Consider the following 24,877-nt stretch of genomic DNA (forward strand, 5'->3'; position numbering starts at 1 on the left):
CAGGATTCTTCCCCATATAGTGGACTTTAGTGGGAGCCAGTGGGTTGAAGGTCCAAATTGTACTATCAATGCAGCTTTAAAGGGCTCTACGTGATCCCAGCCGAAGAATAAGGGTCTTATCCAGTGAAACGATTGGTCATTTGTGTAAAGGTGGATCGATGCGTGAAGTTGTGGACGCAGAGCTAGTGCAAGACGAGCATTTGTGGTTAAAAAGTATATATATTTTCATTTTCATGTACTTTTTTTTTTTTTTTTGTTAGAAAATGACCAATTGTTTCACTAGGTAAGACCCTTACTTCTTGGCTTGGATCGTGTAAAGTCCTTTGAATTGGAATTTGGACCTTCAACCCGTTGATCCCCATTGAAGTCCACTATATGGATAAAATCCACGAACGTTTCCCTTAGAAACAATTTCTTTTTTCGACTAAAGAAAGAAAGACATGAACACATGGATGACATAGGGATGAGTAAATCAGGAAATTTTTATTCTGGAAGTGAACTAATTCTTTAAGTAGCATATTAGAATGCTTTCTGAAGGATCATGTGACACTGGCCACATACACACTGCAGATAAATTCGGTTGCCAGTTCACTTTTTACTCCTTAATCACATTCTGTACACACATAATTCACTAAAATACAGGAGTGACAACTGCATTCGACAACCGCATTAACTCACGAAAAATACAGGTAGTGACAACCGAACTGAACTGAACAACCAGTTGTTAATGACGTTATTAAACGTGCATCGGAAATGTGTCTTCATCTGTATGTGAGATGCAAGAAAACAACAGCGAAAGAAGTCTTAAAGGAGAACTCCACTTCCAGAACAACAATTTACAAAAAATTTACTCACCCCCTTGTCATCCATGTTCTCCCTCAACTTCAAAGTTGTCCTATATCGCTATTTTACCTTTTTTGTTAAGGTTGTTTGTTCTTGTTTGCATGTTCTTTTTGCAAAGACTGGGTCGGAACTTCTGCAGTGATGTAGGATGATTTTGAAATGATTTTTGAAGTTGAGGGAGAAAATACGATTGGAGTTTTTTGACATACCCTAACTGTCTTAAGTCAGAATACACAGAGTTCATGAAAAGAAAGGCAAGACGAGCGTTTGAGATTAAAATGTATTTAAATTGTATTTTTGAAAATATGAGGACATGGCAACACTGCAAGACAGCGCTCTCTAAAGCAGCCTCCCAAGCATAAACAAAACACAGCACATCTATCAGTGGTAGTTTAGTTAAAATCAATGGACAAAAGGAGTCTTTAGCCAAAAAATGGCAGACACTAAATGGCTAAATTCTTATTCACTCTCGCATTTAAACTTGCAGTGTGTACGTAGCCATTAAAGACTGGAGTAATGGCTGTTGAAAATTCAGCTTTGCCATCAAAGGAATAAATTACATTTTCAAGTATATTAAAATAGAAAAGTTACTCAGCTGTTTTTACTCAGCCTGCAGCCTTAATGCACATAAGAGACTATTCTCAAAGACTAAGATTACTAAGAAACATCTTACAGATCCCAAACTGAACGTTAGTGTATAAATCACACAAGAATGAACCATAAATCTGACCTCCATTCTCAGACTTCTGAGAAATATCGGGAATCTTCCATAAGATTCTCTGCTGTTCCGCATTCCTATAAACATAAAAAGGTTATATTATCTAGAAAGAAAGAAAATAAATAGTTGTTAATCTGTTGAAATGCTCTTCCTCCACATCTAGTACTATTCATAGTATCATTTTTCTACCTCCCAAACTAAAGTACAATCATAATGCTTCATTTTCACAATGACAGCTTGATTTTTGTAGACTAGTAGTCCATTAATAGAGGAATCTAGTTTTTCTCTCACCAGGCAGCTGGGGGAAGCACAGCCTGCAGTTTGCTGACGCCTCCGTCCACAGGGATGAGGAACTGAACGTTGTTGAGGGCGACAGGAGTGGTCATGGCACCACCGTTGTACTTGTAGTCTATCCTCAGATCGGTACTGGTGGGCTCGCACCTCCAGCTCACTGCTAGATTTAGAGGAGTGGACTGTAGACCCTTCGGTAACACCTGAGGCAAATTTGGTAATCAAGGATTAATAACATGGCCTCATTCTTGTAAATCTCAAAAACAAAATAGTATGACATAGTAAATGTTCAAAAATCAAAGCAAAATTAAGAACCATTTAAGTAATACATGAAGCAAAAAGTACTTTTACTGTGGTCAGTGTTGCTTTGAGGTTCTCACCTGATATTTCAGCATGTCTACATTGTAGTAAGTTGCTTGTGGTTTCTGCTCTGCCACCTTTTTTAAATGGGTCATTAGATTTGGCATATTCACCCAGAACTCCTTTGAGTTGGGATTGGGCTGCGTAGTGTCACTGTAGGAAATTTGAAAGTGTGTTCAATTTGCAAATTATACTCAAATAAAATTAATAACTAGTTATAATCTGTATCAACACATTTCAAAAGTTTGGGGTCGTGTTTTTTTAATTACTTTTTTCCAATAATTATACATTAAAAATTGATCAATCAAATCAAAAGTGCCAGTAAAGACATTTATAATGTTATTTTTTTTATTTCCACGTAAATTGATCTGTTTGACCTTTTAGTTCATCAAATCCTGAAAAAGAAATGTACTATGATTTTCTCCAAAAGAGAGCACAGTTGTTTCAAACTGATAATAAGAAGAAATGTTTCTTGGGCAGCAAATCAGCATATTAGAATGATTTCTGGACTGAAGACTGGAGTAATGACTGCTAAAAATTCAGCTTCGGCATCACAGGAATCAATTACACTACCAGTCAAAAGTTTTTGAACAGTAAGATTTTTAATGTTTTTTAAAGAAGTCTCTTCTGCTCACCAAGCCTGCATTTATTTGATCCAAAATACAGCAAAAGTAGTAATATTGTGAAATATTTTTACTATTTAAAGCAACTGTTTTCTATTTACATATATTTTAAAATGTAATTTTTTCCTGTAATCAAAGCTACATTATCAGCATTATTACTCCAGTCTTCAGTGTCACATGATCCTTCAAAAATCATTCTAATATGCTAATTTTTCTATTTAAAACAGTCAAGTACATTTTTTCCATGATTCTTTGATGAACAGAATCTTCAAAGATCTGAAATAGAAAGCTTTTGTAATATTATACACTATACCATTCAAAAGTTTGGAGTCAGTATACTTTATTTGCGGGGTGGGGGGGGAGAAATTATATAAAAAATACTTTTATTTAGCAAAGATGCTTTAAACAGATTAAAATTAAAAGTGATGATAAAGACATTTATAATGTTACAAAAGATTTCAAATCAGATTTCTATTTTAAAAAAATGCTGTTCTTCTGAACTTTCTATTCATCAAAGAAACCTGAAAAAAATTCTACTCCGTTGTTTTCGGCATTTTGAGCAGCAAATCAGAATATTAGAATGATTTCTGATGGATCATGTGACTGGAGTAATGATGCTAAAAATTCAGCTTTGAAATCACAGGAATAAATTGCATTTATTTTAAATAGTAAAAATATTTGTTTTTGCTATACTTTGGATCAAATGAATGCAGGCTTGGTGAGCAGAAGACTTAAAAAAAAAATCTTACTGTTCAAAAACTTTTGACTTGTAAGGTACATTTTACAATAATTTTGAATTGCAGTAACATTTCAAAATGTGTAATAATCACAGCCTAGGTAAGCACATGATACTTTATACTAAACCCCAAACCTTTGAAATGTATTGTATAAAGCTTTAGTAATATCAATAAATGATCACATCCCCTCAGAAAAGAGAATGACACACTGCTCCTCCAAATATGTAGAGATCACATGTGATTACTCATACAGTATTGAGTCACCCTCAGCTGACTGTACGCAGTGGCACAGGAGTGATTCTGAAGTGAAATCTCACACTGAGATAATGCGCTTAGCTATACTGAATAATTACCATTAGTTACAAACTCTTCATCCATTACCAATCACTTTCATTACTAATTAGTCTATACAGCAAATTTCAGGCTAACGACTTATTTGTGTGACTAATAAAGAAACGTATAATTATCACTAGTCAATAAATATGATGAGGTTTTTGGTCTGTGAAGGTTGTGTTGTACTCGATGTTAGATGAATGTTATTACCAGCACAGTAACTGAGGGTTAGGAAGGACGTGTTCCAGACGACTGTAGTTGGTTATGCTGAAGGTTAGCACAGCAGGCGAAGGGTTATTTGCAAAATGTCGTGTGATGCCTGCCGGGAAGGACAACACCATCTCTCCAGTGATCTTCACCACACACCTTAGAAAGTGACATTATTATACACATACATAAGTAAAGGTCTGGTGTGTGAAACAGTGTTAGAACAGAGTGATCAATAAAACAGTTCACAGGGGCCATTCACACAGAAGTTCTTTCCTTTTCACTGCAATACTTTCTCACTGTTTTGTGAGATGTAAATATGGGCTAGATGGGCAAGTTTGTTGCTCTAAAAAGCAGAGAGTCAAATTAAAAGAAGTTTGACCGCGTCTTGCGTTTTTCAAAGCAAAAACATTCTCAATGAATGTGTGCTAACATGGTTCTGATATGTGAAGATTGTCACATACTTATTAGGGTCAGCTCCTTTGAAGTAGGCACTGACTGTCTCTGTGAAAGCTGCAGCCACAGGCAGTGTGTCCTGGGCCCCCATGGTGAGGGGACTGGGCCCTCGAGAACAGCCTGAGAGAGCAAAAACATGCACGCTTGTAGTTAGAACGTGCTTGCAGACAAAAGCAATTTCGATCAGTCATTGAGATACACTGAGGCAAACACATGGGTGACTAAGAATGAGAAAAATGGAAATACAAACAAACAGACAAACAAAACATCTCATAGTTTACAGGACAATCAGCAGCTGACTAAACTTATTTCCTCATCTGTATATTAGCTATGAACTTGAACCAAAACCTAAAATCTAGAACAATGGCTTCTTCAGATGAACTCTATTTTCTGTATACTTTCCTGGACCGCATTGTTGAGACTTAAAATAAAGTGTATCGTATGTTTATTTTCTTGTTCTAAGCAATCTTGTTCAAATTTTGATTAGATTTCACCTCAAGCACGAGTTCTCAAGGGCAGTTCACTAACGGGGCATACAAACTGATGCCCATACAACAGAGGGCACCACACGCACACACAAGTTCAACACTCTCAGTAAAAGTAACTAAAGTGTGATGTTTAACTAAAGTAAAAATGTACAGTTATTTATATGGTTAAATTTGATCAAGTGAGCAGCGAAGACACTTGTAAATAAACTGGCATTAAAACAATTAACTATATCTCTATTAACTCTGTACTAATTAACGTAACATTTTTATTGATTTCAAAGGGAAGTATTAAGACTTGTATGGCTTAATATAATGTAAATGATGTCTTTTACTGAAATATGTAGCAGAAAACCTATGAACAAGTTACGCAATTTAAAATATTCACATCGTTTTATACATATTTTGGACTATGGGGGGCGCCATTATTTCAATTATGTGAAACGACTGCACTCAGTGAGCTACTGCTGCTACCTGTTGCTATTTTTACCTCTACACAACTCAGAAAATTAAATGCTGATACAATGCCACATTATGCGGCTTTTGGTTGTAATTTTCAGTCGAAGGGTAATGAGAAGTGATGCGAGTCTTCATTGCTTTTTCTAGTGATAAGAAGAGGAGCAAAGAATGGGAAGATGCAAGTGGGCAAAAAAAACTTCCTAAAGACCTACGTCTTTGTTGTCTCCACTTAGCCCTGATGCCTTTCAGGCTTTTAGTAGACCACAGCTACTGAAAGAGCTTACAAACGGCAGAGACAAGAAACGCTAGATGCCATCCTGGCAGGTTGTAAACATGCCGACGCTTGTCACGACGCCACAGCCACTGAAGGCGTTTCTCAGGATGGATTTCATTTGATATCCGAGGCGTTTAGACTCGTTGTGGGGAAAATCGATGGTGCGACATTTGGTTTAAGCCTATGCTTATATCCATCGTCACCTATAAGCTCTTTCAGTAGCTGTGGTCATTGTATCAGCAATTTATTTTTTTTAGAGTTGTGTATTCTCAATTGTATTGCGGTAAAAACAGCAACAGTAACAGCAACCATTTCACTTCAAAATGGAGCCCCATAGTCCAAAATATGTATAAAACGATGTGGATTTTTTAAAGGGGTCATCGGATGCTAAGTTCACTTTTACATGTTGTTTGAACATTAATGTGTGTTGGCAGTGTATGTACAAATCTACCCTATAATGATAAAAATCCATGCAGTGGTTTTTAATTAATCTGTAAAAATAATATTCCCTTTTTCAAATCGAGCCATTCTCAGATGCCTGTCGTTGTAGCGTCACACCGACAGAGGCCGCTTCCACGACAGTTTATTGACATGAGCGTCTTACCTCAGATCAGCTGTCACAGTCCATGTTTTGATGCCGGAGCAGGGATGTAAGTTAGACAAGAATTGAGCGATTGAGATGTTGTGTTGCTGATGTAATAATGAACGTAGTGGTCGACATTTACTCCCGACATCTGAGCCGCTGAAGATGCAGTGGTTAACGTTTGATAGTGAATGGAATGCGCCTCCCAACCTACATATATCCGTCTATGTTCGTGCGAATCATTCGTGACCAGCTTCACTTACAACAGAAGTGAGTATAAGGTTTTTTTAAGAATCTTTGCGATCGCCTTTCCCAATAATGTGCTAGTTAGTAAGTTTAGCGGCGAAACGTGGCTAAAGTAAACAGGCTCGTCACTCCACAGAGAGAAGAGAGGGGCAGGGCCAACAGAGCTCATCTGCATTTAAAGCAGCCGCGACCAGAATGGGATGATTTTTGCAGAGCTGATTTTGGCAAGGTAAAAACGGTGTTGTTTTACACAACCATTGAGAATTTTTAACCAAAGTATATTACAGACTTTTCATTAAGACCCTAAAGAATCATATCAACTTGTGGAAAATAGGCATCCGATGACCCCTTTAAATAACATAAATCTTTCATGGGTTTTCTACTGCATATTTCAGAGACAATATTTATGTTATATTAAACCACACGTGTTAACAAAAAATGGACGCTGTTTTAATGTTAGGAAAAAATTCAGATTTTACACAAAACAATAATAATAAATGGGTAACAAATTGTATTTTTCAAATTTTTCAACAGGTCTAGTACCATTTTTAGCAGATGATCTTTTAAAAATCAAAACATCCAGTTCTTCTCTATCTTTTAAACACACTTTTATGCTTACACACAAACATTTATGCTTTCCACATGAAACGTTCTCTATTATTGTTTTGATTTTAAAGAATAAATTCACTTCCAGAATAGAAATTTCCTGATAATTTACTCACTCCCGTGTGATCCAAGATGTTCATGCCTTTCTGTCTTAAGCTGCAAAGAAATTAAGGTTTTTGAGGAAAACAATTCAGGATTTTTCTCCATGTAGTGGACTTCAATGGGAATAAATGGGTTGAGAGTCCAAACTGCAGTTTCAATGCAGCTTCAAAGGACTCTACACGATCCCAGCCGAAAAATAAGTGTCTTATCTATCAAAATGATCGGTCATTTTCTTAAAACAATAAAACTTCATATACTTTTTAACCACAAATGCTTATCTTGCACTAGCCCGACCTCATGTTTTACGTAATCATGTTGGAAAGTACCGACCTAGTGTTTACAAAGCGAACGTTCAAAGAAAGTCAAATGCCCTTTACAAAAAAAAAGGAAAACAATGATGTCAGACGATTTTGAAGTTGGAGGACAAAATGAGATGGATTTATTTCCCTTTTTGAACCGTACACAGACGAAGAACTAACCGTGTATGACCTTTCCAACATGATTATGTAATGCGTGAAGACACACATGTGCAAGATAAATGTTAATTTTTAGAAAATGACAGATTGTTTCGCTAGATAAGACCATTATTCCTTGGCTGGGATCATGTAGAGCCCTTTGAAGCTGCACTGAAACTGCAATTTGGACCTTCAACCCATTCATCGTCATTAAAGTCCACTATATGAAGATAAATCCTGGAATGTTTTCCTCAAAAAGCCTTAATTTCTTTTTGACTGAAGAAAGAAAGACATCTTGGATCACATGTGGGTGAGTAAATTATCAGAAGATTTTCATTCTGGAAGTGAACTTGTCCTTTAAATTTGAATGTAATTACATTAATTTGGATTCATAAGAACAACCAAGGATAAGTGTAATATATGCAAAAGATGGAAGAGAAAAAGAAAGGAAGTTGAAACAGAAAACATTCAGCTTCAATGGCATGCACTTGAAGTTGAAACATAGTGTTATGATCCAAGACCAAAGTCAAAATGAAGAGTAAGCAGACAAGCCACAAAACAACAAGAATGAGAAAACATACAGTATTAGTGACGAAGGTAAAAAATACGATGATCCTTGAAAGAAAAGAAAACCTGCCAATGACTGTAAGATGAACAGTTAAATGGCAAAGCAGAAATACAGAGCAAAGCAGATGTGTGGAGGACAAGCAAATGTGTCACAGTTGGTTTTGATGAAGGAACGAATGCGTGAGAAAAAGGGGGAAGTCAGATGTCAGATGAGACTTGAGTGTGCACGCGCTACGTCCTTAGATATTAACCCCAACTTACCTTCAAAGGTTAAATAAAACTTGCCTCTGTCAAACCACACGAGGGAGGGCTGGTCTGTCTCTGTGTTGGAGGGGGAGGAGGTATAAGGATGGGGGAGTGAGGAGAGGCAGGGAAGGAGAAGGGGGAGAGAAGGACAGTAGCGTGAGTCACACACAGGTCCATCATATGGCACAGTGATGGGGGACCGGGTCACAATTCACCGCAAGGGGAGAGACTATGATAGGTGAAACATTCACAAATGTTGCACAGCACACTGGGCAAACAAACAAAAACAAACAATCGAATTCAATCCTTGTGTGATTATCAGTCGTTTTATTTGCAGCAAGACTAGAAGTATGACAATGAGGTGGCTACTATTAGCTTCAGATTTATAGTTATTTTTAATAATGATGCATGTGCAATCTTCTATTTTAAAGTGCATTGTCTATTAAGGCCTGTTCAACAACTGAGAACTGTTTTTGAGAGCTGAGATTCAAAATTATATTCTAACAAATATTTTAAGATTCTGATTCATTTACGTATAATATCAGGACAGATGAAAGCGGGAGGTGATTTGAGCTGCTTATGAATTAAAGCCTCTAGATTCAAGAATGACATTAAACAGCTTATTCTTCAACTTTTGAAAGACTAGATTTTCCAAAACTGAAAGTTGTGTCATATTCAGTCACCCTTTCGATGTTTTAAACCCCTACTGTTAATTTTTCCCAAAATGCATGAATGCAGAGAATCTGCCAACTATGTTACATATATTTATAACATGCTGGTATTTAATGTAACTTGTATCAGCAGAATAGACTAAAATATAAGTTGTTGATTGATGAATGAATTGTTCATTACTAATGTGGTTCTTGAGTTTAATGATCACATTTCAGTCTGTTCCTCACACAACTTATAATAAAACAGTAAGTCATATGATTACTTGCTTTTATAATGTTTTTTATATATATATAATGTTATTTCAGTGTGTTTTTGTTCCATGAAAGAAATAACAGCAAAGGGGTTTAGAACAAAATCTTTTTCGGGTGAACTATTAAAAAAAAATCACTTCAAAAGTGCTTTAAGTTACATCTGTGCAATGTGAACGTAAGAAGCTAGAGTTTGCATTTTGTGAAAAGTATATAATGTATATTTCTTCATGTGAAAATGTGATATGTGAATAGGAGGAGGTAGCTGCAGTAGGGATGATGGACAACAGGGGGCAGTAATGAGTGACACAAGAGGGAAGAGTAAATGAGGGTTTCTTCTACTGTGCTGGAGAGGGCTAATGCAATTTCAGACAAAACCAGGACCAAGACTAAGAATGAAGTGAAGGTCATGTAAGCAATGAGAAAATGTGAGTTGTACAGTAATACTGAGCATCTCAATGTGTTATCCTGAACGGTGGAAAAATTAAGTTTGAATGCTGCGTTTCCTTCAACTCAAAAAGTCAAAAAGAATATTGCAAGACCAACTGAATTTCAATTTTGATATTGAAACCCAGGGAGATGCATAAAAAAAGAAAGAAAGAAAAAAGAATGATAAACATCTACTTTTACGCAAATAAATGAATGAGTCTAAATTCTTACAAACTTTTTAAAGGAAATTAGCAGAGAGAGAAATAGTAATAATTCTCTGTTGATAACCTGCAGAACAAATGCTTGCTTTGAACATAGGTGATAAATAATTTTGCATATGTACATTCTCTGGGTACATGAAGATATAAGTTTATAACACATATAAAATACCCACAAAATGTGTATATGTACTGTGTTTATGTACTGTACATATGTTTATAATATCTATATGAAAAGCTACTACATGTCAATAATATATGTGACCCTGGACCACAAAACCAGTCTAAAGTCGCTGGGGTATATTTGTAGCAATAGCCAAAAATACATTGCATGGGTCAAAATTATTGATTTTTCTTTTATGCCAAAAATCATTAGGAATATTAAGTAAAGATCATGTTTCATGAAGGTATTTAGTAAAATTCCTACTGTAAATATATCAAAACGTAATTTTTGATTAGTAATATGCATTAGTTAGAGCTTCATTTGGACAACTTTAAAGGTGATTTTTCTCAATATTTAGATTTTTTTTTTTTCTCAGACTCTCAGATTCCATGTATTCAAATAGCCGTATCTCGGCCAAATATTGTCCTATCATAACAAACCATACATTAATGGAAAACTTGTTTATTCAGCTTTCAGATGATATATAAAGCTCAATTTCGAAAAATTGACCCTTATGACATATATTTTATTGATATTGTATATGCAACTTTATACTTACACTACCAGTCAAAAGTTTTTGAGTCTCTTCTGCTCACCAAGCCTGCATTTATTTAATCAAAAAAAGAAAAAAAATTACTATATAAAATAAGTTTTTTTATTTGAATATATTTTAAAATGTAATTTATTCCTGTGATTTCATAGCTGAAATTTTAGCATCATTACTCCAACCACATGATCCTTCAGAAATCATTCTAATATTCTGATTTGCTGCTCAAAAAACATTATTATTATTATTATTATTATGTTGAAAACAGCTGAGTAGATTTTTTTCAAGTTTCTCTGATGAATAAAAAGTTCAAAAGAACAGCTTTTATCTAAAATAGAAATCGTTTATAACATTATAAATTTCTTTATCATCACTTTTGGTCAATTTAAAGCATCCTTGTTTTAAAAAAAGTACTAATTTCTATAATTTCTTTTCCAAAAAAAAAAAAATAATAATAATAAATAATAATAATAATAATAATAAAATACTGTAAAAGTACTCAACTGTTTTAAATATTAATAATGATAATAATAATAAAGATGTTTCTTAAACAGCAAATCAGCATATTAGAATGATTTCTGAAGGATCATATGACACTAAAGACTGGAATAATGATGCTGAAAATGTAGCTTTGATCACAGGAATAAATCACATTTTAAAATATATTCAAATAGAAAGCAGTTATTTTAAATAGTAAAACTATTTCACAATATTACAGCTGTATTTTGGATCAAATAAATGCAGGCTTGGTAAGCAAAAGAAAATTCTTTAAAAAGCATTAAGTGTCTTACTGTTCAAAAACTTTTGACTGGTAGTGTATATATTACCTTTTTAAGATGGATATGCACTATACATACATAAACATACATATCTGTATGGGCTAGTTATACATGTTAATACATTAAATTTTTCCAATTTCTTATAGGTTTCTTATGTTTTTACTTCATTTGACAATATTTTGGAGTCAAAAATAAAGCCAATACCATTTTGTTTCCTTAAATGTCATCCTCAGAGAACTGTGCACTTTATAGTCAAAGATATCAAGTAGCACTATGCTACATTTGATTTTGAATGAAACGCAGCATAGTTTGTGTAGAAGTTGAAGATCAAATTTAAAGATGCAAATTTTACCTGTGAGGAAGTAAAGCAGTAAAGCTTGACATTTGCAGCATGACGATGTTAGAAATGCTTTTACCCAGGTGCAACATCAGAGAGCTCTCCACTCAAACTAGTGTGACGGCAGGCATACTGATCAGCTCTGCTGCCACTTGGGCCAAATTCCAGACCGTACTTCAAACACTGAGAGCCTGTGTGTGTGTGTGTCTCATCTGTTCAAGCAGGATGGTGAGTTTTCTGAAGAGTCTACAGCCAGACAGATGCTTTTCAGGGACTTAAAGACTCTTGTGTTCCTGGTTTGTGATGTCAGTGCAGATGGAAGATGAGGGATGTTGCATAACTCTAACATGCACGATGAGCTAAACAGACTTGTCGTTTATGAACGTGAAGAGCAAAATATGACAGAAAGAATTCAAATGAATGAAGTAAATACTGTGGCAAACTGTAAATACTGTGCTGGACTGTAATCAACAAGAAAAAAGTAAAGGGGAAAAACACTTTTAAAAATATAAGTGCTAAAAATGCCAAAATGCCAGTCTTGTGAATTAAAGAAATAATCTGGGTATTTATAATTAATGTTTATGGACAGAAATTGGAGTCTGTGGCTGATCACTACATACAGTGCAAGTTTATATAAACATGCAGAAAATGTATAATTTAATACAACTGCAACAACATCAACATCAACAAAAAAATATATTTTTTTTAAATTAATAATAATTGCAATAAATCTGCCAAGTAACAGAGTTCAATAGCCAAAATATAGGATTTTGCAGTTGTCAAGCAACATTATTACTATCAATATTATTAAAATAAAATAGAATATCTGGTCACAGGTGTGTTCATTATTATATTATTTTACATTAACTATACATTATTTTCTACCGGCTTCAAATGTGGCTCACCCAATCAGAATTGAGAATACAAACTATTAAATTTTTTCTATCAAACTATCAACTGTAAATTTGTCTAAATTATCTATTTGATCTAAGACTACTTGTTGGAGAATTTTCTAGTCTTCAAATGTATTAGAAAACTAGTTTGCAGAATTAAGCCTCAAAAATTCAGTTTATATTCTGGTTCTATTACCAAGCAAAAATAGCCAGGTTTATTTTTAGCTACTCAGACACTGAACTTTGCACAGACAAAGCTGTATGCAGTTTTATCACACCAGTCTGCTATGAAGCATCCATTCAATTTTTATAGTTATACTTTAATTAGTTATGGTTTGTACTGTGAGAGTAGCGTATTTTAAAAGTTTATTGGCTGTGCTGGCAGCTTTAATGCCAGTCATCCATTATAAGTGCACCGCTGTAATCAACAATGAGCCACAGATTCTGCCCATAGACATTAAGTCATAAATGACCTGGAAAATTCTTTTAAAGACTCTTTACATGAAAGTCAGCTCATTTTTTCATCTTCTTTACTAGTTTAGTCACTGGTGAAAATGAAAAAGATCACCATGAATGAGCTATGCTTTGACAACTGACACTATGGGAAATGTAACCATTTGTTACATTGTTGAATCAGTGGTCTCCATCCCATCCATTACAACAGGAAGGGTTTATAGCGTACCTGCTGGCATGTCTGCCCGTCTCTCAAAGCTGGGAAGTTTGTCTACAAAAGCGTCATCTTCTGACATCAGACAATTACGTCAGCCCAAAAGACAAGACAAGAAAGACGACAAAACACAAACAAAAAATAAACGCAATTCAAATTAAATGACAAATAATTGCAAAGAAAACCAAAAAGGTCACAGTCATTAAACTCAGACGTCACAATGGATGCACGGCACATTTAAAATGCTAAAAAGATGTTAACTGAAGAAGAAAAATTGAATAGAATGGTAAAAAAGATGACCAAAGCTGAAAAAAATCCAAAAGGATGGAACAGCACAAGCAACAGATAGACCCACATCTATCAAAATCTCTAGAATCGAACACTCTTGATTCACAAGACAAAGCAGTTTGCAAACCTGAGAAAATGCTGATAAATGCTGAAAATATCCAACAAAAACTGTCCAGCATCAATGAAAGCATCCAATAAATGCTTTCAAACTGCTACAGCAGATGCCATACATGGTACTTCAAAAAGTGCAGCCAAGACACAAATAGCTTATTAGGTTTGTATGTTATGTTTAAATTGTAAAATACATAATTTCAGTTTATATTCTACAGTGCAAAGACCAGTTACCTAGATTGTAAATGTAAGGATTAAAGATGAAATCTTTTTATATATACAATATCCAATTAACTGTAACTGTAATTTCCATTTAAATATGCAAAAGACAAAATGATGCATAAGCTATTATACAGTCACCATCACTTCCAGTGATCTAATACATCAGTGCAGAATGAGATTTCATTTCAGTATTTTAAACTAAACAGCATCATCACCACACTGTTTTGGTCTAAACTAAGGCCCTTGTTATGCCATATTCTAGTTTGAAAGGCAATTTCCAGAGCAGAAGCATAAAGACAGAGTAGCAAAGCAGAGAGAATGATGGGAAATGGAGTCACACCTGACACAGACACGGAGAGCTCTTTACCGACGGTGGGAGTGGTGGCGGCACTCAGAGAGTTGGTGGAGGAGATTGAAGAGGTGCTTTCTGCACGGGCCAACGGAGCCAGAGGAGGGGGGCTTGACGAGTGTACAGGGGGGCTAAACGGCCGATTCTGACAGGAAAAGCAGGGAAAAGGAAGAACAGATAGAAGGAAAGTTAAGTAACAAAAGAGTAGGGGGTTGTCATTCTGGTCAGGTGATCAGGAGGAGATTTACACAAAGCACCCTCTGTTTTGTTTCACTAAACTTAAGGGTTTTTTTTAAAGAATATTACTTGTAGTAATAAAATATTATATGTAATAAATATCAACATAGGCTTGGTCTGCTATTCTAAGGGTTGAGTTGTAACATCCTATAAAAGTTTAAAGGAACACTCCACTTTTTGAAAATAGGCTCATTTTCCAACTCCCCTAGAGTTAAACAGTTGAGTTACCGTTTTCGAATCCATTCAGCCGATCTCTGGGTCTGGCGGTAGCACTTTTAGCATAGCTTAGCATAGATCATTGAATCCAATTAGACTGTTAGCATCACGCTCAAAAATGACATAAGAGTTTCAATATTTTTCCTATTTAAAACTTGACTCTTCTGTAGTTACATTGTGTACAAAGATGGACGAAAAATGAAAAGTTGTGATTTTCTAGGTCTATAGAAACTATAGGAACTATACTCTCATTTCGGCGTAATAATCAAGGAACTTTGTGGCCGTACCATGGGTGCACCAGGCGCAATGATATGACGCAGTGCCTAAAAGTGACCGGCACTAAGTTTGTGTAGATGCAGAGTTGACGGCTGTGGAAAAATATCGTCATTGTATATGGTCATTTTTGAGCGAGATGCTATCGTTAGAAAACGGTAAAACTCAACTGTTTAACTCCAGGGGAGTTGGACAATGAGCCTATTTTCAAAAAAAAAAAAAAAGTGGAGTGTTCCTTTAAAAAAATACATTGGCCATGGAAAGGTCAGAGACACTGAGAATTTGTTGGGAACTAACAGGGACAGTAATAAATACTATTTGAAAGAACTGTAAATTTTTTATGTTATCACATACCACGTCCCCTACGCTTGGTTTTCCAGGAGGCAATTTGGGTCGTGAGGGTGGCCGAGGTGGGGGAGGGGGAGGGGGAGAGCTGCTGGTAGCCAATGGCGTAGAGGGACGTGCAGGGGAGGAGGAGCCTGTTGAGCGAGAGTAGTCCATTAAAGCAAAGCCATTCAAAGAGTAACATGCATCAGCCCATTCAAGAGTTCCTCTCAGTTCAGATAAAATGATTGTACATTCAAGAGTGACTGGATTAGCCTATATAAACCAATACAAATTACCTATACAAGCCAATCTGCTCAGATTAAATAAAACTTTAAGAGAACCATCACACTTTACACAGAAACCTGCATAGATTACAGGAACAATGAAAACAAAAACATTATTTGTATCTCTGACTTAGGATGCATGATAATGGTACACAAAATGAGAGCACTGCCAAAATCCGAAACCCAAAAATGTAGTCGTACCATTACAAGTAGTGAGACTTGTACGTGTCTATAAATAGAAAATAATGAGGCAAAAAGTTGTCAGAGACCCTTCATCCCTCTTACTAAGAAGGCACTTCTGTAAAAACCCACATAACATGATTGTGACTGGAGCAGAACGACTTGAAATTCAGACTCAACCAAATTTATGTATTTTCAACATGCAGAACCTTTTGTTGCTGCTTATTACCTTAGGGTATATTATATAAACCAAAATTATTTTTTTCTATAACATGGATTTTCTTTATATTAGCGGTTGTCATTGTTTGAGGGTTAATTCACCTAACATTTAGGGCTGCAACTAACAATTATTTTGGTAATGAAATGATAAAGTTACAACTGACAGATGTCTTCCGTGCACAATGCGCAGATGCATTTCATCGCTAATCAAATTCATTGTTGATTATTTTCAACGATTATAATCGATTTTATCAATTAGTTGTTGTTGCCCTACTAAAATTGAATATTCTGTGATCACTGCTCATCATCCAAACCTGACTTTCTTTTTTTCAAGGGCACACAGAAGAAGCAGTTTAGCGGAATGTCTAAGCTGCTCTTATTCATACAATGAAACTGGATGGGGACCGGCAGCTGCTCCAAAAAGTACTAAAAAAACATCATAAAATGTCAATACAACTTGTGCCCTACAGTGGAAATCAAAATTAGAGAACCTACAATTTCCTACATTTCAAGGTCACTGCTTTGTTCTATCTGAGGTTATCCTAAGAGGAGTTGAAGCACAATTTTTAAGCATATTTAATAAATTAATTGTATTCTGAAGCACAGTATAAAAAAAAAACAAAATGAGATATTTGAAAAAGAACTGATTAAAATTAGAGAATACCTACAGATACCTCCACGTTACTGGTGTTAATCTGGCGCCTGGTGCTAATTTCTTTAATAATATGACAAACACTATTTAACTGGCAGCATTCCTCCAATTTTCACTGAGATTGCAAGATGGTGGGCTGCGACAGGATGAAGACCAAAGATGAAGAACAAAGGGATGTCCCTTTAAACCACTGCAAGAGAAGTTGGTCATTACAAATCTGTGATTTCTTGATTATTGCAGGTTTACAATGATACAAATTAATTCAAGTCCCCCAAAAAGGCTGGTCGTCCATGTAAGACAAATGCACAAGTAGACAGGATAATGTCGAGACACTTAATGGGGAATCGGTTCAACACTGCAGCTGGAATTGCTTGCCAGTTCAGCGCTGAACGTGCTAAGGATCTGTCTGTGCATGTTTAAGAGAAGTTGGACTGAAATAATACAATTACATAAACATTTACATTCATCCTGCAAGCATCTCCCAATCAGCCTGCAAAGTTCTCTAATTTTGATCACTGTATTTTCCTCAAAATATAGCTTTTTGTTGAAATGCCTTGGTTATTTTGTCAAACATGTTATACCTACAGCTGATAATCCTTCAAATTTTGAGTGATGAAGATTGACGATATTTCAGAAAAAATCAAGTATTTATAGATTGTTCTCTAATTTCGATCTCCACTGTATATTTCAAATAAAGGCATGTGATAGCTTTGTGTGAGAAATAGACTGAAACATTCACTGAAAATCACTTTCAGTAAATGGAAAGAGAAACTTTCTGCTAACAACTCCTTTTGTGCTCCACAGAAAACCTCATTCAGCTGAAATCATAATGACAGAATGTTTATTTTCAGGTGAACTAAACCTTTAATGTTCTGTGACCATTGGATAAGACTTACCACTTTCATTTCCACTCGAACCAGCTGGAGGTATGGGCCCCGGGGATGACACTACCGCCCTGTACGTGGGAGGTGGTGGAGGAGGAGGTGTCGAACGTGGTCCTTGACCAATGTCTTTGGGTGAAATGCAGCTCTCACTTGGGTCCTCTTTTGATGGGGTCTCCTCAGGGCTCTTCTTGTCCTCTTGGTTCAGAACCAAGGGTGGAGGGATTGTGCGTTCACTTGTCTCTACAGTGGTCGGCGAGCTGTTGATTACATCTGATTGGGTCTCTGTCAGAGGAGCGCATGGCGAAAAGTCTGTTTTGGAGTGAAAAAGATCATCTGAATTCGGTGGGGGTGGGGCCTCTTCAACTGGAGGAGGTGGGACAGTTGGAGGAGAAGGAGTGGTGTCTTTGGGAACTGGCGGGAGAGGTGGGAGGCTATCCTTTGGTGACTCAATGGAAGGAGGAGAAGGTGCCGGCTCTGCAGGAGGAGGTGGAGATTTTGGTAAAGGAGGATTTGGCTCCTCTAATGGAGGGGGCGATTTAGGTAATGGGGGTGCCGGTTCTGCTGGGGGAGGTGGAGATGAGGGGAGTGGAGGTGCTGTCTCTCCCTCTGAAGGAGGTCCTTCAGGTGACTCGTCGTTGAAGCAGACCCACTTATCTCCAACATCTTGATCAGGTTTTGGAGAGTCTTCTGGGCCAAAGATGTTGTCCAGGTCAGCTATTGAGGGCCTCTGCGAGGTCTGTCTTGAATTCTCCTCTTCTTTCTGCCCATCTGCAGCAGGCACCACACAAATATCAGACAAAAGTTGAAAAACGATAAACAGGCTGAAGGAATGGCACAAGATACCAAGTAAAGCTTCTTCCCAAGAAGCAGATTTTTGCAAGACAGAGTACCAAAAGACAAGCACAAACAAAACCAGACGCATACTCGTTGGGGTAGATATTGGTATAGACCAGGGGTGTCCAAACCTGTTCCTGGACGGCCAACATCCTGCAGAGTTTAGCTCCAACATGCCCCAACAGACCTGCCTCGAAGTTTCTAGTATTCCTCAAGACCTTGATTAGCCGGTTGAGGTGTGGTTAATTGGAACTGGAACTACAGTCTGCAGAACAGCAGTCCTCGAGAAGCAAGATTAGACACCCCTGGTAAAAACTGAAGCCTGGGTGGTGGGGGATCTTACCGGTAGGTTCTGTAGCAGGAGATTCAATCGGAGGGGGGGAGGTCGGCACATTCTTAGGCGGAAGCGGAGGCAGAGCTGCAATGACATTAGTGCGGCTGAGACAAGCTCTCACATACACCCTCCCACCCCCCCAGTAGGCCACGCCTCCATGCCCCACAGCACCATGCAAAGGCAAGGTCTCATTCAGGTAGTCAGGGACAACAGAGAAGGACTGTGGCATGGGATGAATAGCTCAGACTCTATGATAACACTTCACTCTTTGTGACCTACTAATTCACATTATTTTCATATCACTTAGGATGTTACATAATTTTTATATTAAAATATGTAGAAAGATCACTTATTTGTTTAGTATGCATTTACTAGGGCTTGCAGACTAGTCAATTATTAGTCAAATCATTTCTACAACTGGTCGTCTAGCCCTGGGGTTTTCAAACTGAGGCCTGTGGACCATCAAAAGGTTACGAGGGTGCTTAGAGGTCCAGAAATTTGATTGGAAAAAAAATTATAATAATTTCACTAGAGCTTTCAAATATTAAATATGCTTTAAGGGATACTTCACCCAAAAATGAAAATTACCACATGATTCACTCACCCTCAAGCCATCCTAAGTGTATATGACTTTCTTCTTTCAGACAAGTACAATTGGAGTAATATTTAAAAAAATGTCCTGGCTCTTCCAAGCTTTATAATGCCAGTGAATAGGTGTTAATATTAAATAGTCCAATAGAAATCCAATAAAGTGTGAAAAATTGTTTCCTTTGCTCTTGTAAACAAAAACTGTTTCTCGCGAAAATAGCATTTTCTCACTGGAGCTTACACCACGCCTATGTCATCCGCTGGAACGCCACTTTCTCATGAATGTGTGTACAACAGTTAGTGAAATTACGTTTTATAAAGTTTTAAAAATGTATATTTTTCTTACAAAAAAGGCCTTTATTAACCCCACGAAGCCATGTGGAGCACTTTTATTTTTTGATGGATGGAGGCACTTTATTGGACTTCTATTGGATTATTGAATATTAACACCCATTCAGTGTTACTATAAAGCTTGGAAGAGCCAGGACATTTTTTTAACATAACTGTATTTGTCTAAAAGAAGAAGTAATATACATCTAGGATGGCTTGATAGTGAGTAAATTATGGGGTGATTTTATTTTTTTGGGTAAACTATCCCTTTAACATCGTATTTTTAAATATAACACATACACCAAAGCTTATATAATTACTGTTTTGTTCTGCTTCCAAATAACTGGTCAGAAATCATTTATTTTTTCTATTTACATTACTAGTTTTTAACAATGAGAATTCTGTTTTTCTCATACTATTATTTTAATGATTTATACATCTTACGTCAACCTAATAGTGACTTGAAAAATATACAGTACATAATACAAAATATATTATTTATTAGTTTGGCTTTAGTACCATGACACTATAATATTTTAATAATATTTAATCATTTAAATAATATCACGCTTAATATGTTTCTCACACAGTATAATGGGTAAATAAAGCGGGTTTTAGTAGGGCTGTCAAATGATTAATCGCGATTAATCATACAAAATAAAAGTCTGAGTTTGCCTAATATATGTGTGTGTACTGTGTGTAATTATTATATATATATATAAATACATACCAATTAATGTGTATATTTAAGAGAAATGTTATTTATGCACAAAATATTTTTATTTATATATAATATAAATTACATAGAAAGTATAATAAATACATATACTTGTAAATATTTCTTAAATATATACATGAATGTGTTTGTATTTATATATACACATGATAATCACACACACATATATTAGGCAAACTCAAACTTTTATTTTGTATGTGATTCATCGCGATTAATCATTTGACAGCCCTAGTTTTTAGTCTGAACTTTTATGTGGCAACAACAGGAAGATGATTCCTCTGCCCACAAATTGCATCACAGTGCAAATGCTCGTTAAATAGCCTTGAGTGGTAACTTGTAATGTGCAAATATTTGAAGTGCTTTGGAATTTAAAACTGTCTCACCCACATCATGTTAGCTGTATTGGACAAACTTTCCAGCTGGCTGTCAGACCAGTCTTTGACTCATTTACATAAGGTAAACACTGACTCACTTTACAGTTGACTGCTTTCCTAGACGACTAGTCATCTAGCAAAAAAATTAGTAGTCATGCAAGCCCTAGTACTGACACCTTTATGCAAAAAAATACATTTAGGAATATATCACTATTAGCACTATATACTCTTTTTAGGTTCAGTCAGATTTAAATATAGGCCACGTTGAGTAAACCGTCACCAAATGACATGAGTACAAGATGAGCTGGATGACTCTTAGGATTTTGACAGTTTTCCTGGCTAATGACTTAGTAGGTTAATGAAGACTGCCAAAGGGAAAGTTATTAAAATAAAAATTTGGAGGCAATCATGACTTTTCCACTCAGACAACCGTTCACCGTTTTAAAAAGTATGGGTTTATGATACCAGGATGATGGCAATCATGCCACACAAGCAATGACTTACTTCCTGTAGGAAAAGGTCTTGCCAGAGAGGAGTCTAGGTGTTGCTCAGGCAGGGGTGCACCCCAAACCTCAGGTTCCTCTATCACCACTAATTTATGGAAGAGGACATGATACAAAGTCGATGGGGGAGCAGAATTAACAACTGTGTGACTCACAGAGAGGAAGGAATCACCATGCAACACTTATCTAGCCTTATTTCTGTAATAAATGGCCTGTAAATCTAATTGATTTCATTTCAAATGCTGCAAATGGAATCGAGTAGGAGGCAACACAACTAGTAAGCACTAATGAATGTTCTGTTCTGTAGTAACGTTACACAACGCTAAAAAACAGTACTGATTATAGAAGCATATAAACAAGCTGAAAAATAACTGTCACGTTTATCCTTTGAAGACACATACTGTATATGACATTAAAAAAAATGAATATTTGTTCAAGTGAATGATGCAAACAAAGAATCTGGGCTGTGATCAGGTTCTGTTGGATTGTGAATGTTTAAAATTCAGTGATTCTGTAAATGATAGATCCATAAGGCAGCACTAAGTGGCAAGGACATGGTCATAAACGGTACCTTCACTGGTCTTCTGCTCATCAAAGGCTGTCTCCAGGGGAGGGCCGAATAAGGCTGTTGCATCCTCTGGCACTGGAGATTTCTTATTACTGAAATGGAGGAGAATTAAGCCAGATTTGCATGACTCATCCACACAGATGCACACCAGTCACATCCAGGCTGCAACTCTCAAATTGTCTAATATAATCCATTTATACTCACTTAAACATCAACTGATGTTTAAAAGATTAAGTCGCAACAACCAGGGTTATAACTGCATAACCATACTTTTTAAAATATAACTATTTTTTATTTTCTGTTTTGTATTGTGTTTTTTTTTATTTGTTTTACATAGTTTAATTGCTTAAATGGAGCATACATACTTTTCTTTCATTTGTTTTTATTGTTTTTGTTTAGTTTGAATGTCAGACATTTAAGTTCCAGCACAAATTGTTCCATCGGTTGAGGTCAAACGTTTACATATACCTTTTACCAAAATAAGAGGGATCATATGTTATTTGTTATGCATGTTATTTTTTATTTAGTACTGACCTGAATAAGATATTTCACATAAAAGTTTGTTACATATAGTCCCTTGACACTTGATTCTCAATACTGTGTTCTTACGTGAATGATCCACAGCTGTGTTTTTTTTTTTTTAAAGTGATAGTTGTTCATGAGTCCCTTGTTTGTCTTGAACAGTTAAACTGCCTGCTGTTCTTCAGAAAAATCCTTCAGGCCGCCACACATTCTTTGGTTTTTCAGCATTTTTGTGTTTTTGAACCCTTTCCGACAATGACTGTATGATTTTGAAATTCATCTTTTCACACTCAGGACAACTGAGGGACTCATATGCAACTATTATAGAAGGATAAAACACTTACTGATGCTCCAGAAGATAATAAAACAATGCATTAAGAGCCAGGGGTGGAAACTTCTGAACAGAATGAATATGTATACATTTTTCTTATTTTGCCTAAATATTATATATTTTTCATTTAGTACTGCCCTTCAGAAGCTACAGAAGTACTAACATGTTTCCCAAAAGACAAAATAAGTTAAATTTACCCTGATCTTCAAATTCAAAAAGTTTTCACCCCTGGCTCATAAACAAACAGAAACTTAAAGAAACTGTGAAAGAAATATATTACTTAATGTAATGATAGTAATAAAATTTGTATTTTAACATTATTTTTAAGGAATATTTACCAGAAAAATCATTTACCAGAATTTATTTACCAGAAAAAATATAAAAAAAAAAACCAAAACAAAATAAAACAATCCAGAAAATGGATGGAAACACAGAATTTGGTCAAAATAAAACTGGAAAAAAAAAAAAAAAAAAAAAAAAAATTGTGTTAAACTTTTAATACACTGCTTTTAAATTGTGTTTCAATTAATTAGACATGCTTTCTGACTGATATTTTTAATTATAAAACAGATAGTTCCAGTCCTTGATTCTGATTGGTTGAGCCGCATTCAAAGCTGTTGTAAATTACTCTACAAACACACCTTTGTTTATTTTTTTGTGTTGCAACTACAACTGTTTCTGAGGAACTACATTGTTCGGTTTTTATTTATATCATTATACTTTCTATGCTCTGTTTTATTTTGTGGAACCTTACTACGTATAGCGAATATACGCTTTGCGTCGTGCCTAACAATGCCCCTTAGCTGTTATAAATTCACTGTAAACCATGGCTTCTTGTGGCTTATTGGTTTATTTATTTAACCATTAAAACAGAGTCTAAAAAATTAATGAAAAAAATAAATAAGTAAAAACAAATTCAGGAAAAAAAAAATGGAATTTGGGAAAAAATAAAACTGATTTTATAGATTAATTCAATCAGACCAGCTTAGACTGAAAAATAATTTCCTCTTTAATTTGATGTTGTGTGTGCACATTTATATGATCTTCTGCATTTTAGTTATTTCAGTTAACAAATCATTTTTTGCTAGTTCTTATATTTGTAATACTAAACTTGGAAACAACAGACAAAATTACTGTTTCCCTAAGTGTGAATGTGTGTGTGTATATATACCTAGCAGGCTCAGGAGGGGGTGCAGGTGCAGGTGTTGGGGAAGGGGCGGGAGCTGGTGCCGGCGTTGGAACAGCACGTCTCGGTCGTGCAATTTCTTCACCTGAGAATAACAGCATGATCAAATGAAAACAAATAAACTGCACCTAATCCTACACAAGCAAGCACACCTCTATATTCACATTTTAATTCCAGACAACTATTTAGTGTCAGATTTGAATCGACATAGACATCAAACTCATAAACCCAAGAACAAATTGCATTATGTGTACTTACCGGGATTTCTTTTTGCCACCCCCTGAAACAAACAGAAGGCCAAAACATTCATAAGACTAAAAGCTCATAACACCATATCGCTCATCAGCTGAGAGGAGTGCATTTTGGGTAAATTTAATCAAGGGAATGGTCAGTCAAATTTAGACAGAGACATTGCCTTGATGCCCTGTAAATTGCTGTTTCATAATGCATTCTACAGCTTACACAAGAGCTGATTCCCATGATTGACTCAGGTGGTGAACAATCTCATCTGACTCACTGATGCATTAGTAACAAATAACACTGTCATAAATGTTATGACATCAGGTTCATCATGGTGGCTGAGAATTTCAAATAGAATGCAGCATTTATTTTTCAATAATAGTTACATTTAGATTAAGAACTTGCTTTAGGCAAGGCTCAACGCTCAACACCCAGACTACAAATCATAAAAAGGCATTAGTATGATCTCCAAAGCAAGCATTTTTGGTCACATGGGTCTACAGCACATGAGTAAGCAATATTTTTACATCACATGGGCCATTTAA

The 24,877-nt window shown here is 35.7% G+C and overlaps 1 protein-coding gene across 10 annotated transcripts in view; it reads right to left on the reverse strand.

The window, feature by feature from the left end:
• The window catches only part of sgip1a (SH3GL interacting endocytic adaptor 1a), a 98,189-nt gene that overhangs the window by 2,727 nt on the left and 70,585 nt on the right, over positions 1 to 24,877 (reverse strand). Inside the window, exons 11-25 of one of the 10 annotated variants that reach the window (XM_051111754.1) lie at positions 24,351 to 24,372; positions 24,078 to 24,177; positions 22,057 to 22,145; positions 21,487 to 21,573; positions 18,964 to 19,038; positions 17,799 to 18,554; positions 15,595 to 15,719; positions 14,506 to 14,659; positions 13,560 to 13,619; positions 8,607 to 8,666; positions 4,577 to 4,688; positions 4,116 to 4,271; positions 2,233 to 2,365; positions 1,853 to 2,055; positions 1,574 to 1,638 (exon numbers count right to left, since the gene is read on the reverse strand). In XM_051111754.1, coding sequence (XP_050967711.1) covers positions 1,574 to 1,638; positions 1,853 to 2,055; positions 2,233 to 2,365; positions 4,116 to 4,271; positions 4,577 to 4,688; positions 8,607 to 8,666; positions 13,560 to 13,619; positions 14,506 to 14,659; positions 15,595 to 15,719; positions 17,799 to 18,554; positions 18,964 to 19,038; positions 21,487 to 21,573; positions 22,057 to 22,145; positions 24,078 to 24,177; positions 24,351 to 24,372 — 2,197 coding nt within the window. The remainder of the gene's footprint in view (positions 1 to 1,573; positions 1,639 to 1,852; positions 2,056 to 2,232; positions 2,366 to 4,115; positions 4,272 to 4,576; positions 4,689 to 8,606; positions 8,667 to 13,559; positions 13,620 to 14,505; positions 14,660 to 15,594; positions 15,720 to 17,798; positions 18,555 to 18,963; positions 19,039 to 21,486; positions 21,574 to 22,056; positions 22,146 to 24,077; positions 24,178 to 24,350; positions 24,373 to 24,877) is intronic. The other 9 variants (XM_051111755.1, XM_051111756.1, XM_051111761.1 and 6 more) reach the window with 9 other exon arrangements.

This window comes from Labeo rohita, chromosome 6 (genome assembly GCF_022985175.1).
Source record: "Labeo rohita strain BAU-BD-2019 chromosome 6, IGBB_LRoh.1.0, whole genome shotgun sequence".
Classification (NCBI taxonomy): domain Eukaryota; kingdom Metazoa; phylum Chordata; class Actinopteri; order Cypriniformes; family Cyprinidae; genus Labeo; species Labeo rohita.